This window comes from Cuculus canorus, chromosome 1 (genome assembly GCF_017976375.1).
Source record: "Cuculus canorus isolate bCucCan1 chromosome 1, bCucCan1.pri, whole genome shotgun sequence".
NCBI classification, from domain to species: Eukaryota; Metazoa; Chordata; class Aves; order Cuculiformes; family Cuculidae; genus Cuculus; species Cuculus canorus.
In genome coordinates, this window is record NC_071401.1 from 99,747,645 (window position 1) to 99,761,953 (window position 14,309).

At 39.5% G+C, this 14,309-nt stretch overlaps 1 protein-coding gene across 3 annotated transcripts in view; it reads left to right on the top strand.

The window, feature by feature from the left end:
• Positions 1-14,309, top strand: part of APP (amyloid beta precursor protein) — a 216,670-nt gene that overhangs the window by 159,069 nt on the left and 43,292 nt on the right. For all 3 annotated transcript variants that reach the window (XM_054056832.1, XM_054056833.1, XM_054056835.1), the window contains 2 exons: positions 8,314-8,442; positions 10,286-10,385. In XM_054056832.1, the coding sequence (XP_053912807.1) occupies positions 8,314-8,442; positions 10,286-10,385 (229 nt within the window). The remainder of the gene's footprint in view (positions 1-8,313; positions 8,443-10,285; positions 10,386-14,309) is intronic.

Genomic DNA, 14,309 nt, shown 5'->3' on the forward strand with positions numbered 1-14,309 from the left:
AGAGTCTCTTTCTCTGAAGTTATAATCACGGATTTGGGGTTTAAATTGAAAAATTAAGTTAGAGTTGTATTTTTTTTTAGACTGCATGTTTTCTACACACAGCTAGGAGGATTTACTGTAACACTGATGTGTATGTACAATGTATGTAGGTGTGTGGGGGTGTAGAAGTATTTTCCGTGTGACGTTTAATCATTTGGACATCATTTCTACTCGATTTCCCAAGCAGGAATTCATTTTGCTTTTGGATGTCTAGAAATATCCATGACCAGTCTTTGCCTGCAGATCAGTTTTTGTAGGAACACAGCAAGTCTGGCACTCCCAGTGCCATCAAACTGGGTCATTAGACCATGGTTCTGTGAGTGACAAAATCCGGATCCACTGAGAAATCCTGTTTTCTGGATGTATACTGATCATGTGGTGCTTGTGTTCAAGGTGTAGCCTCTTCACAGGAGCTGAAGAGAAACTTCCTCATGCTCAAAGTCCTTGAACTATGGACACGGGGAAGCTAGAAGGTTGTGTGAGAAGAAATATCATCATTTACTTGCTCCTGTGGAGTAATTACTTGTAGGGTGGAGTAATTACTTGTAGGGTACAGGACTAGGGGAGCCTTTGGTCTGGCCCAGTAGTGTAGTCATTATATTCTTACACATGCCAAGAAAATTAGTGGGTTTCAGTGCCATTATACCTAAAACTGCAAAGAATTCAGAATCCTTTATTATTAACTTCTGTGTGAGACCAAAAACTTTAACTGCTGGTTTTTCAGGTGCTGTGCTGGTGACTGCCCAATGCCAGTGTCTGAGGACTACTTCAGTGTACTGCTCTGGGCAGCAAAGGAGTCAGGGAGTGTATGGAGATGAAATTACATAGCTTCAGGGTCTACTAGAAAACAAAACTGAGCAAAAAAAAAAAATAAATTGTGCTATTGTTCTGTTCTCAGAAGAACTGTCACACAGGCTGTGCAGAAACTTAACATTTGATCCTCATTCCTGATGCAGCTTAGCTGCGCTGCTATACTTTGTTGCCTTTGAAAATGGAGTGCAGCTGTTCAGTATCCAATGTCAAAATACTGCGTAGTTTCATCCAGCTTGATGGCCTTACTAGAGAAAAGGAGGATTAATGGCAGCTGGAACCAATCTGCCTCTAGTTTTTAAAACAGTTGGAAATTTTACCCTTCATTTTGCAAGTTAAATAGTGGAATTCAAATCCGTCATTCTCTGCGAGCAGGTTGATTGCATAGTTTCTTCATATTCCCATTTTCACATGCATGTCAAATTTTGCTGGATTTATGTCTGTTTAGTGTTCATGGGTAAGAGATGCAGATTCTCTGTGGGACTCCGATGGAAAGGAGCAAAGAGAAGCAGAAAAAAAATCCAGCTCCTAGTGGTGAGATAAAGGGTTTCAGAGCAAGGAAGCATACAGGAAAGCTTTGAAAGGTAATTAATTAACCTCCTTACTTTGCACATAGAGTGAAGTGAGCATATAATGATTAAAATCGATTTAAAATGCTTCTCTTCTAATTCGGCACTATGTTACCGAAATGTAAATTATTGCTAAACAGAGCAGGATCATTAGGATCAACACTAGCATGTACCTAATGCATTTGAAATTTTCTGCTGTGGTTTTTTTTTTTCCTCATTGCACTCAGAATTTGCTCTAGTACCTTTTGTGCTCTGGGAGCAGTGTCCATTACGGAGAGAGCACAGTGCAGGCTGAAACTAGTGGAGTTTAGCTATTTGGACATGGAAGAGCAATCTGCAGAGGGGCCCTTAGTCAGTGCCTGTGCTTTCAGGAAGCTCAAAACCTTTCCTGAGTCCAATGAGATTTCTGTGGAAATATGCAGTTGGAGGCAGGCCAAAGTGTCACTGCTGATCTGGTGATAAAAATCCTCCTATGCCATAGGAAAGAGCAGCACAGCTCTAATACTCCACCCTTTAGCTCTGCTTCTTTAAACCCATAAGCTTACAGCTGTGGAATTTCTCACATACACTTAATTTGGTAGGATCTTATGAAATGGACAGAATGGATTTTTTTAAACCAGGTCAGACTTTGAGAAATGTGGTCACCTAACACCATTTTCCAGCAGCTTCTGAGGCTTTTGTGGAAATAAAACCAGCCTGCCTTGGATTTTTCCCCAGTCTGTGGGCTTGAGCATATGTTATAGTCATACACCTAGGCTTGCCTGGTAGATTTTTTGGTACAAACAAACAGAGGACAGTAGAGGAAATTCCAGATGGGTATTAAGTTCTGCATAACCATGGGAAGTTCATTATATCTAAGATGTAAAGTTTTAAAGCAGTGAGCAGGAAAAAAATTTGTCTTAATTTGTCAAAGTTGAGTAAGTTCAAAATCTGAAAAGCAAATGATGAGATTGAATCAAAAACTGTTTCCATTTTATTCTGCCTCAGGAAGAGTCCTTGGGAGGATAGGCAAATGGCAGTTTTGGGTACTGTTATAGCCATGTATTTGTGATGCATGAGATAACATGTTTTCTTACACATTATCTGAAATTATGAGAAAGCATCTCTTAACTCCACATGGAAGGTAGCTGGGTGGGGGTTTAATTGTATCTCACCCATGAGTGAAAAGTTCAGCATTCATTGTAGCCAGCCTTTCTTGAGTGTTCCTAAAATGAACTAATATGCCCATGTCAAGCATGACCAGCAAGCTAAAGACATAACAGGTAAAATATACTCCTAATATGGTAACCAAGATGTTCCTGATAAGTGAATGAAAAGAAGCAGTTGTTGCACATTTCAAGAGCAGTAATTAGAAAGGACTGGTGATTGATTTTTCTCTAAAGGCAAGATTAAATAAGACAATACAGCATTTTGAAACTTTCCTCTCTGAATTAGAGAGAATTTTGATCAAAATGACAAGCCAGCTCAGAATTTACCATGGAAGTTCCATGGTGCAGAGCCAGGGAATTGTATTTCAAATACACAGAAGCACTTGAATATGATTTTTGTGTTGTTTCTCTGTGATAAGTATTTCAGATTTCTGTGGGGAGAGTGTAAGTTGGATTTATAGCAATTTAAACTGCATTTGATGTTTCCATTTTCCAAGCTCAATGAAATTGCACTGTTTCATCACTCCCTTAAAATCTGAAATAGTAGAGTAGGATCAACATAGAGTTTATGAGGGAGGCATCGGCATGCATATATATTAATATTTATATCATATCCACGTATTAATATCTGCTCTGTTGAGATCCCACCTGGCGTACTGCATCCAGCTCGGGAGCCCTCAGCACAGGAAGGACGTGGACCTGTTGGAGTGGGTCCAGAGGAATGCCACAAAAATGAACACAGGGCTGGAACACCTCTCCTGTGAAGGAGGACAGAGAGATGAGGTTCATCCTGGAGAAGAGAAGAATCCAGGGAAATGTTATTGCAGCCTTTCAATACTTAAGAAGCCTGTCCCCATAGTTCTTGTAGGCCCCTTTTAACAGGGCCTTTTGCAATAGGGTGAGAGGTGATGGTTTTAAACTAAAAGAGGATAGATTCAGACTAGATGTAAGGAAGACATTTTTTACGCTGAAGTTGGTGAAACCCTGGAACAGGTTGCTTAGAGAGGTGGTGGAAGCCCATCCGTGGAGATGTTCAAGGCTCTGAGCAACCTCATCTAGTTGAAGATATCCTTGACCTGTAAAAGTCCCCTCCAACCCAAACTATTCTATGATATTTATATGTATGTATTTCAATTACTAGAAGCTGTTATTCAACCATTTTAGATCTCATTAGGATTCCTTTATGAGATTGACCTTATCTTGATTCTGATGCTGCCTGAAGTAAAGACCTTGGATTACAGAGCCACTGGGGCTAGAACTCACCACCAGGTAGCTGAGCAGCCATCAGCAGTTCCTACTTCATTTGGGCAAGCCTTGTACAGTTGGAAACTGTACAAATTGGAAAACAGTTAACCAGCTATCAGGACTACCAAGTTAAACTTTCAAACCAGGGTGTTTCACTGTAGGTCCTCAATCTCTGCCCTGGTGCTTATTTATATTCACGGAAAGAACTGTCTTCCCAAGAAGAGAGTAAGGCATATCTGCCCGGTAGTTTGGGTAGAAAGCCTAGATAGTTTACATAGAGTACATAATTAGTCTGTGAATCTGTCTACTGTGTACCAAACAAATACATGCAAGTCCCAATATACTCACAAAAACTTTATATAAAATAATAGAATCATAGAATACTTTGGGTTGGAAGGGACCTTAAAGATCATCTAGTTCCAACGCCCTTGCCATGGGCAGGGACATCCAACTAGACCAGGCCACCCAAGGCCCCATCCAGCCTGGCCTTGAACACCTCCAGGGGTGGGGCAGCCACAATTTCCCTGGGCAAAACATTCTCCAGCATAAACAGGATTTTAATCTAACAATTAAAATACCTACACACAGGAATATGTCTGATGGTCTATCATGGTAGCTTGTGAAAAAGCTACAATTGATCTGTTCTTAGTTTTAGATGAAAAGTGGGTATTTGAATTTGCTGAAAAGGAGGAGCTTTGGAATGACATTCATGGGAGCAAAGAGCATGATTGCCTGTGCCTTGCTGTGCATCTTCTTAGATGCATTTTGTCTTTTTTTTCTGCATTTGCCTCAATAGTGAGTGTGTGCCATGAGACTAAGGACTTGTGAAATAATAGGCATTCTGAATTCTGTGCTGGATTGTGTTGCTTAGGAAGTCACTGTCCAGTCTTGTCACTGGATGAATTACAATTCCCAGCAGTGTTGGCCAGGGTAACTGAAAACATGGGAATAACGGAAGTCACATTAGGAGTGTCCTGGTCGCTTTCAGAGGAAGGCCGAAAAAAATAAGCCAACAAAACAAGTACAGACAACTGAAAATAGTGGAATTATTTCATGAGGCTGAGTTAGCCCCTGGTGCCTGACACAGGTTAGTTATTTTGCAAGATGTTTTTATTAAATGATTACAGATGTGAATACATTGATTTTTTTTCCCTGGAAAAACACACAGCTAAGTGCTAAAGTGCTAAACCCAGAATTTTGAAATGCAGTTTAGTGGTTGACACATTATTTAAAAAAGAGGTTCCAAGCTGGCCTTGGGATGTGCCAGCCATTTGTTGTTCTGCTATGGACAGAGCTCAGGCCTTGGGAACTTAATTTGGCTGATAATAGCACCACTTCTGTTTAGGCAGGATCTTTCTGATTAAATTATACGGTTGAAGTAATAGATGACCGTGGATATAATAGCTTCAGGCAGAGTCTGACAGCATCTTCTGAGCCTGTGGAGCCTTCCTTCACCTCTGTGCTTGACCATTCATTGTGGCCCTTCTACCATCACAAGACTTCATAGCTCTGCTTGGTGTGCTAGATTTTTGGAAAAATCCTGCTGAAGGTAACTCTGCAAAAAGTGCTTGTGTGGGTGGGATTTTTAAGCAGAATGATTTTACACATTTAAGGGAAAACGTGCATGCAATGTGTTACGGAGGTAAGATTTTGCTTGAGAGGTACTTTTGCTGTAGCACTTCTTTTGCTGTAGTAACTCTGTAGTAGCAGTAGGTTTACAGTTCCTAGGCATTGAGGAGAAAATGATCAATTTTTAAATTATTTTATTATTTAAGTCACGTTCAGTTATAAAACTTAGTCCTCTTTTATGATGACTGTCACACTCAGGGATGTTAAGCTTGATGAAGAGCTCTCATTGTCCATTACCAGCTCTCATGGCTTAAGCCTTCAGCTATGGCCCTGAAATTTTGAGGCAGTAGCATTGCGAAGTCATGAGGGAGATTGGAGGTCTGACCTGATCCAGTGCAACTAGGACTTTGGGCAGTTACGTCTACCTGCTAGTGAGTTTCTAGTGGTTTGTTTGTGTTTTGTTTTGTTTGGTTTTTTTACCTTGAAAAAAAGTAAAATCACTGCCCTTTTAAGAAAACACCTTGCATTTAATATTCTTTCTGCGTCATCCTGTATTTGAATTATGGTTTTCTGCTGCCATCACAGAAAGATTTCTTGGCCAGACACACTAGAAGCACGTGTATCTGTTTCGCCTTCATAGTAATGAGTTTGAGGTATTTTGCAGTCTTTCAAAAGACAGTAAAGGTGGGCCAGTTTACCCAAGTGGCTACTACTTCTAGTGGTATTTGATAGGTATTTTCAAGATTATGTTCTATTAATAAATCTGCTTGTGACTTTTAATGTAAAAGATGCATTGACATATTACAATGAATACAAACATAGTAAGGGAAGACAAATAATATACCCTTCTGCTGTTAGACATAACACTTAAATTGGAGTAGAATCATAGAATTGTTAGGGTTGGAAGGAACCTTAAAGGTCATCTAATTCCAACCCCCCTGCCATAGGCAGGAACATCCCACTAGATCAGGCTGTCCAAGGCCCCATCCAACCTGGCCTTGAACACCTCCAGCCACAAGGATCTCTTGAAGAAATCAAAATTAATCATTTCCTCTCTAATCTGCCCAAACCTACTGTCTTGATGTATTTTGGGGGCAAGGAAAGGTAATGCTTTCTGTGTTCAAAGTTTTCTTGTTATTAAGCTTTCTGGTCTTCCTGCCTTTGTTCCTACAGAGGTTTACAGTTGGCATTTCAGTTTGTTTTACAATTACCATAATGCTGTGAGGATTACTTGCTTTCCAACATTTGTCCACAGTTTCTTTGAACTTGATCTAGGGTGCTTGTCTTTTGGGGCTTGGTGTTATTTTCGTCATGGATGAATTTTCAGTCATGGATCCACTAAGTTTAATCCATTGGCAGGGAATGGCTTCTCATCTCTCTACTTCTATTCAACAAATCTTCTTCAAATAACCTTTGTTTTACTGCCTTCAGACATCTTTACGTCTGTTGCTTCCCTTAAGCCGAAGAGATTCTTAAATCTTTGAGCTCTGTAGCTTAGGGTTCATCTCTTGTGTAAATTTTAAGTTAGTTTCGTCTCTATATTTGTCCGTGAATCTAAATCTTCTTAAAGCTTCAACTTCGCCCACAGTCCCTCCTGCTTTGGAAAGCTGTACGTGAAGCCTTTGACACTTTTGTCACTTGCCTACCTTCTTTCTTGTGTCCCTGCCAGTGCCCAGACCAGCTGTTCACCACTCCTGCTCATTCTTTAATCTGCTGCACAGTAAGGTCACCTTTCCCTTTCTTCTCACCTGCCTCAGCTTCGTGCTTTTCACTGCTCAGCAACTTCAAGTAAGATGTGAAACACAACAGCACAAGGAGAGGGTGGGGGTTAATTTCTAGAATCCATCATAAGCACTGAGTTAAAAATTCATGTCTTAGCTGAATGATAGAGAATGCTTCCCTGTTTTCACACTGTATTATTATACAGAGTAGGAAAGTACGTAAAAATATGCATTTCTTAGTCTTCAGTGCTCTTCAGTCTGTGTATATTTTCATGTTCCCTTTAACTACAAACCTTTTCTCTCTTTGTATTCAGTTATATGCCTTAAGGTGTGTATCTAATAGTATTTTCTGATTAAAATCAATATATACATAGGCTAAGATTTTTACAAAAGTTGGCACCCAAACTGAGTACCTGTGGAAGAGCCAAGTAGATTGCCCTTTTTTTAAGTTTTGCAGTTCAGTCTAATGATTATTCCTTGGGTTAAATGGAGTAGTGCTTTTGCATGGTCTTCTGGGCAGCTGTTGGGCAGGTTACCTTCTAATTTAATCTGAATGTGTGCATTCGTTTTACTGTTGCTAAAACGTTCCAGTTATAAATTTTGTTGTTGCCAAAGTTTAACTGCAGTTGACAGATGTTGATACTGGTTGATTATTCAGCATAGTAGAGCACATATGGGGAATCTTTGAAACGCTTCCAGTGGAGTCCATGTTTCAGGGGATCTTATGGGGAAGGATTTGCCTGGTGGTGGCAAAGGTTGTAAAATTGGGAGCTTGGATCAGTGAGGGCTTCCTGAGTTGGGGTAGAAGAGACATAGAGTCTGATGGAGAGAAAAAAAGCCCAGAGGAAATTGGTGTTGGGTGTCTATTAAGTAGCATGCTGTGTTGGCACTTAGTCTTTTGTTGGAGCAGTAGTGTAGCAGTTAGACCAGGAAATGCAACAGCCAAATGTCCCCTTTGGAAGATGGGGGGGAAATCTGAACAGCTGCCCTAGGGACCGTATCTACTACCTACAACTAGTATTTGGTGGTGCATCCTGCTGAATGAGTTGAGTGAGTGGATGTTCTTTATAGTAGTCACACCTGCCTTCAGACAACAGCTGCGGGCACTGACTAGCCAAGTGATTTTAGTTTTTGATACATCTCCAGTGCAAGGAACTAAAACATGTGTTGTTCTAACCTAAACTGATTTTTTTGCCTGTTTATTCCCTGCAGCCTCGTCATGTGTTCAACATGCTGAAGAAGTATGTGCGTGCTGAGCAGAAGGACAGGCAGCATACTCTCAAACACTTTGAACATGTCCGCATGGTAGACCCAAAGAAAGCCGCCCAAATCAGATCTCAGGTAATCTCCATTAAGGTTTAATCATTCGCATTTGTTCATAACCATTGTGAAGTTCCTGTCAACCCATTTTTAAAAAAATACTTGACTCTTCTGTGGATAGCTTTACATGCAATAAAAAATAATCTGCTTTCTGACAGAAGATTAAGGCAAAGTGATGTAGGAGTTGAATGGGTATAGTTTGTCTTCTGAGGAGAACTGAAAAGCAGGTTTTCTGTCTATCTGGACAGTCAGTCAGTCATAGGCATTTCCTGAGGAGGCCTGCAGCACGTTAATGCCCAGAGTCTTTATTAGTCCTTTGGAAAATCATACCTCTGGGAAAATGACAGTTATAGATTTAGTGACCACACATGCTTATGCTTCCCTCAGCTGAAGTGGCAGAACCAGAAGTGATATAGCCATCTGACTGCAACCAACCCTTCTATAGTCATCACGGAGGTACTTGTTATGTCTATAAATGCAATCACTGTGATGCACTCAAGTTTTATATGTTCTTTTAACATAGGCATTGTAGTTCATGGCATCTTAACTGCTGAATGTTACTGCAGTCCTCTATATATATATATTAGAACAGCATTTATGTTGCCTCTATAAATCATCGAGAGTGAGAAAAAAAGACGGAAGATGTAGCTGGCTTTCAAAGCAGCAATTAAAATTGTAGGCACAGTGGATAAACTGTAAAAAAAAGTGTGCCATAATTGGCAGAATCAGCTGCCATTCCCTTTGCAGGATGCAACAGGAAGCACTGTCCAAGCCACAGTTTTTGAACACTAGATTAGTTAATAGAGAAAAAAAAACAGTGCAGTTTTGCAGACTACAGATTGTGTCACAGCACAGGTGATGAATGGAAACTGACATTTAGATACAAGAAGTGTAGTGTATTGCTTAGTGTATCGTAGGAGTAAGTATTTCTACAGTATCTTTGCATCTTGAATTGGTCAGAAGAGTGGGGCAATGTAGGCTGGAGGGTCTGATGGGGAATTTCAGTGGAAAATAGAAAACATTTATTTTGTTCAAAAGCGTAAGTACTATATTTCAATTTGAAGAAATCATACCTTTTTTTTTCCATTGAAGTTGCTCTTTGAAAGCCATTTTCCTCTTTACGCTTAATTGCCTTGTCAGTCTTCTAAGATACACCTCAATTTCCCTTTCTACTGCAGAGAGGTAATACTTGTGGAGAGTACCCGAGGGGAGCATGTATCATGGGATGTCATGACTCAACCCAGAGCAGTGTGCAGGAACCTGAGGCAATAGAGTTGTAATCACATGAGACAATGCAGTAATGCTTCTGGGTGGAAATATTTTTATTTTCAGCTGAAAATGTTTGCAGACATTTTTACCAAGAAAATTTGAGCTTTTTTTTCAGAGAGCTGGGGGTTTTTTGCAATATTACATTAAAGAAAAAAAAACAAACACACAAACAGCTGAAACTTTTTGATGCAGCAATCATTGCACCTCACTTAGTCTGTGAGTTACGTGGAAGCATACTGATGTGGGCAAATGTAAATGTTACTGAAGGGTAAATGAGGCTGTGGATTTCTGTCACAATAGCTGCTTGTGTACGTGCTCTGCCCCACAGCAAATGTAAACTCCTACTTTAAAATACTGCATTCACATGGGATTTCAGGTAGTTTCTATGGAAGAGCACCTAGAAAACTATTTTTATAGCTGCTGTAGGAGAGAGGTGAATTTTGTAATGAATTTGACAGTTTCAGTACTTAGAGCATACTGAATCTTATACCTAAGCACAAGTGGAAATTGCCTTTCTCTCTATAACCTATAAAATTTGTAATAATGTCAAATTAGCAGTAGTGTTCAGCTCCTTAAAATACTTCTGTTTCCATAGGTTATGACACATCTACGTGTGATATACGAACGCATGAACCAGTCTCTCTCCTTCCTCTACAATGTGCCTGCTGTGGCAGAGGAAATCCAGGATGAAGTCGGTATGCAATCTGTTAGTGCAGAAAAAGGGAAATATTTTTCTGATATAGCATCTTACTTCTCCTGTTGATATACTGTCCTAGCTGAAAAACAGGCCAGTAAACTTGCCAATGTTCTTAAATTATAAATTAAATTATAATGAATACTTGGAAGACAAATTCTCTTATAACCTGTGCAGTGGCATCATCATATTGTTGTAAATGTTTTCCCTGAAATATGTTCATTTACAAAGCATCCATGCTATATGGAAGCAGCTATTGACAATGAGATTCAGCAAATCCTTCTGGAGTCTGGGTGTTTAATTTACGGGTAAGTATTTACATTATCTGATGTAGACATTTTGGAAATCCCCCAGCTAAAAAATCAGTTGCAGATCCAAGCATCTGATAAAAGTGTTAAGTATCAATTGGAAGTTGTGAAGTGCAACTTGGCAGAATGTTACTGGTCCTGCATTTAGTTCTTAGTTTGCTAGTCAAAAGGATATCTCCTCTCCTCCCGTTTTTTCCAGTACACAGGCTGGGCTGTGGACCAGTCAGGTAGCATCTTCCTCAAGTGCTGTCACAGCAGATAGCTGCAAGGTAGAATATTTCCTCCCATTCGTGTTCCGGCTCTTGGCTGTGGCATTGCTGCAACACAGAGATCTCTGTCACAACATTCAGTCTGCTGTGTGCTGCTGTTGCAGCATGGCAGCTTCACTTAGCCTGTATGAATTTCAGATACAGCCACAGCTCTGGATGTCACGTTGCTAGTGTGCTTCTTTAAGAAAAAAATAACACATGGTTGAATGCAAAGCTTGGAGATGGTACAGTCATTGTCTTTAGAAAACAACTTTTTTTGGTGTAGTCTAATACTCTGCCAAATGGCAGTTAATGGATTAGTTCACAAATAGCCAGCTTCAGCTGATTAAATAATTTATTGATTTCTTTAAAACACAATGGATGGAGGCATGCCATTGCAGTAAGGATTGGGATGCGTTTAGGACTAGGGGAGGGTATGTATAGGGAGTAGCAGTGGATTCATTGTCCAAAGCCCAGGTTGGGAAGGAAACGTGCTTCTACTTGTGCAGTAGCTTGAGAGGGCTGAGGATGAGATCAGCAAGTTGGGGAAAGGACTGGGAGGAAACAAAAAAGATAGCTGAATTAGTAATTATCCTTCACCATGTGTTTCTGTGCTCCACAATTATAACGAACCATCAACAGTCTCAGTCTGTAGTTGCAGAGCCGTTCAGGGAGGCAGGCTGGCAGGGGAACACCTTATTGATCACTTGAAAACATATAATTTCCGTAGCAAAGGAGATGGTGATACTGTCTTTGAGATGCTCAGTTTGTTTTCTTTCTGCACCGCTATCATTCCCTTGGGATATTTCCTTGAAGTTTCAGTTTCTTCTATTCTTGGTAATGTTACTGCTCATTGGTGAGGACATTCTTCTAAATTTTCTTCTCCTTGCTAAAGACTGAAATGGAATGGGAATTTCAGAGGCTTTGAAGTTACATGGGAGCAAAAGTCTATTAACTGCTAAGTGGTTTATAAAATCAGGCTCCTAATCTCAAATTTAATGCTCACTTTTAGGGGAAAAATAACCTAAAATTAGTAAAATACTGTTTTCTAATAAGGTGAGAAAAGGTAAGATATCTAAAAGTCTATCATAGTCTCTTGTGTACTTTTTCCATACCTTGATTTTTTGGTGGGTTTGTGAATACTAAAAATTCTTCAAAGCATTGCAAAACATAAAGCAATGAAAAATATATTCTCATACTGGGAGATACCAGGCAGCAAAAATTAAAGGAGGCGCTATCAGATCTGAGCTGTAATAGGTAAAATAGTTTTCATTAGTGGGAAGAAAGCCTATTCTTTTTCAGTATCAACAATGTTTGATAACATTGTCTGTATACTTAGTTTTAATGTATTTGTTTTAATGAAAGTTTGTTGAGGTCATTCCCATGTGTTAAAGGAGACAATATCCTTCTGGCTTGAGTACTGATCAGTCTGTTCCAAATTCCGTTCTGAAACTATTAAATTTCTTAGTCTCTCTACTCTTCCTAAACCCATGGAAAAGGAAATCTACTGCAGCTGCAGAATCTATGGAGAAGTAAAATACTAGTAAAATTGCACTTTGTAACATTCTCAAGAAGTATTACAACTCATTAAAAAGACAAATGTTTCATTAAATACCTTTTGTTAGAACCACTGACTTAGAAAGTCTGAGTCAGGGGAAAAGTTGAAAAATAGCCTAGGTAAGAACATCTTACATACACGTATAAGGAAGCATAATTGAAAATAGTTCTTCTCTTAGGCTGGCATGCAAGTTAGATGGCTAATGTTGTAGTTCAGATTTTTTGGTTCATTATACTTTAGGTTTCTAGTTCCATGCTTTACTGCAGAGTTCTTCATGAACAGTATTCACCTTGAGGAATGAAAAATCTTTGCTTTAGAAGACATTGCTCTGACAAAGGTAGGTTTTTCCCTAAACTGAATAAGTAGTTTGAGCAGCGAAATAAGTGAGATCTAGTTTCCTGTGGATTTGAACTGTGGGTTTAATTCCTCTAATATCTAATACAGTGCTGTTTTCTACTAGATTTTCTCGTTGTTAGGAATATTGTGCCCATTTTGCACAGTTTTTTTGTTATTAGCTGTTGACAAATTTGAATCTTGGGATTTAATTATTATTTTAGAAACTAAACTAGAAATAGATTATAATTTCCCTTTTGTGTTCCAGACAGTCCACTACCAAAGGTTCATCCATGAGAAATAGGTGGTGTTCTGTCCTCGGAAAATATATGTGCCTGTGAAGATAAGATGCACACTTGTAATTTCTCTCTGTTGTTTTTGAAGTCCTTATGCTGAACAGTAAAATTGAATTACATTCAGAGTGATTCCTGGAGCATCGTAGCTGCATAAAGAATGTTTTCTTCAACAATCTGCAGATTTTTAAATTCATGCTTAATGATCAGGTGGATCAAAATCCAGCAGTTGGACTTTTGAAGTTCCTTTAAAGTATGGGATATGTTTGAAGTCCCTGTCCCAAAAGGCAGGTTTGCAGCCATAGTTTAAGCTGCAGAATACAAAATATGCAATCCAACTTCTACACTAAAATCAGCCTTTTAAAACTTTTTATCTTCAGAACTCCAGCAGAGGTGGTGGCAGAAGGTTAGGGTAAACGTCACATCACTGGTTGATGGCTGCTGGCTTAAACAGAAGTTGTCTTGATTTGAGTATTTAGGTATGTAGGAAGACCTGTAGAAAGCAGCACTTACATGAAGCAAGAATTGGTTTGCTATGCATTTAACTGATTTGTAGCATGCAAATGCCCCATTAGGGTGACAGGCAGGTGTTGTAGCAGTAAATTCCAATGAGTAAGGTAAGAATACGGCAGGCTGTCTTTTGTTCGTGTTGGGGATGGGGAAAAAGAATCAGTGTAGTAGTTGCAGAGGTCTATCTGACAGTCACTGTTATGAGAAAGCTTGGAAAGCATAAGCAGGTAATTTGTGTAGCAGACCATTTGGCGTTCTGGCTGCCAGTGATTTCTCAAGGGGCAGTGATGCAAATGTGCAACAAACCAGGTTACTCCTGGAAACTGGTGTAATTCTTGATGTTAGGTGGTGTTTCTCGTGGGCAGGAGTATGCCCTGTGAATAGGAGAACGGCACAAAAAAAAACCTAAGAAAAAGTATTTTTTTGCACACTGTAGGTGAGCAGATTGTTTGTTTGCCTTGCTATTTGTACTCACTTTTTCCCCTCTGATAAATCTCATATAAAATTTAATATGTGCAAAAGCTCTGAATGAGCAATGGCAGCCTTTAAGAAAAATCAGCAGTTCCTTTGAGAGCACATCCTGCTTTAAAACCTTATTTGATTAGACTGCTTATCCACGTACGTAAAAGGCAATTTATTGCTGGGAGTGGCACAGCAGGCAGCTTTTGAATCAGA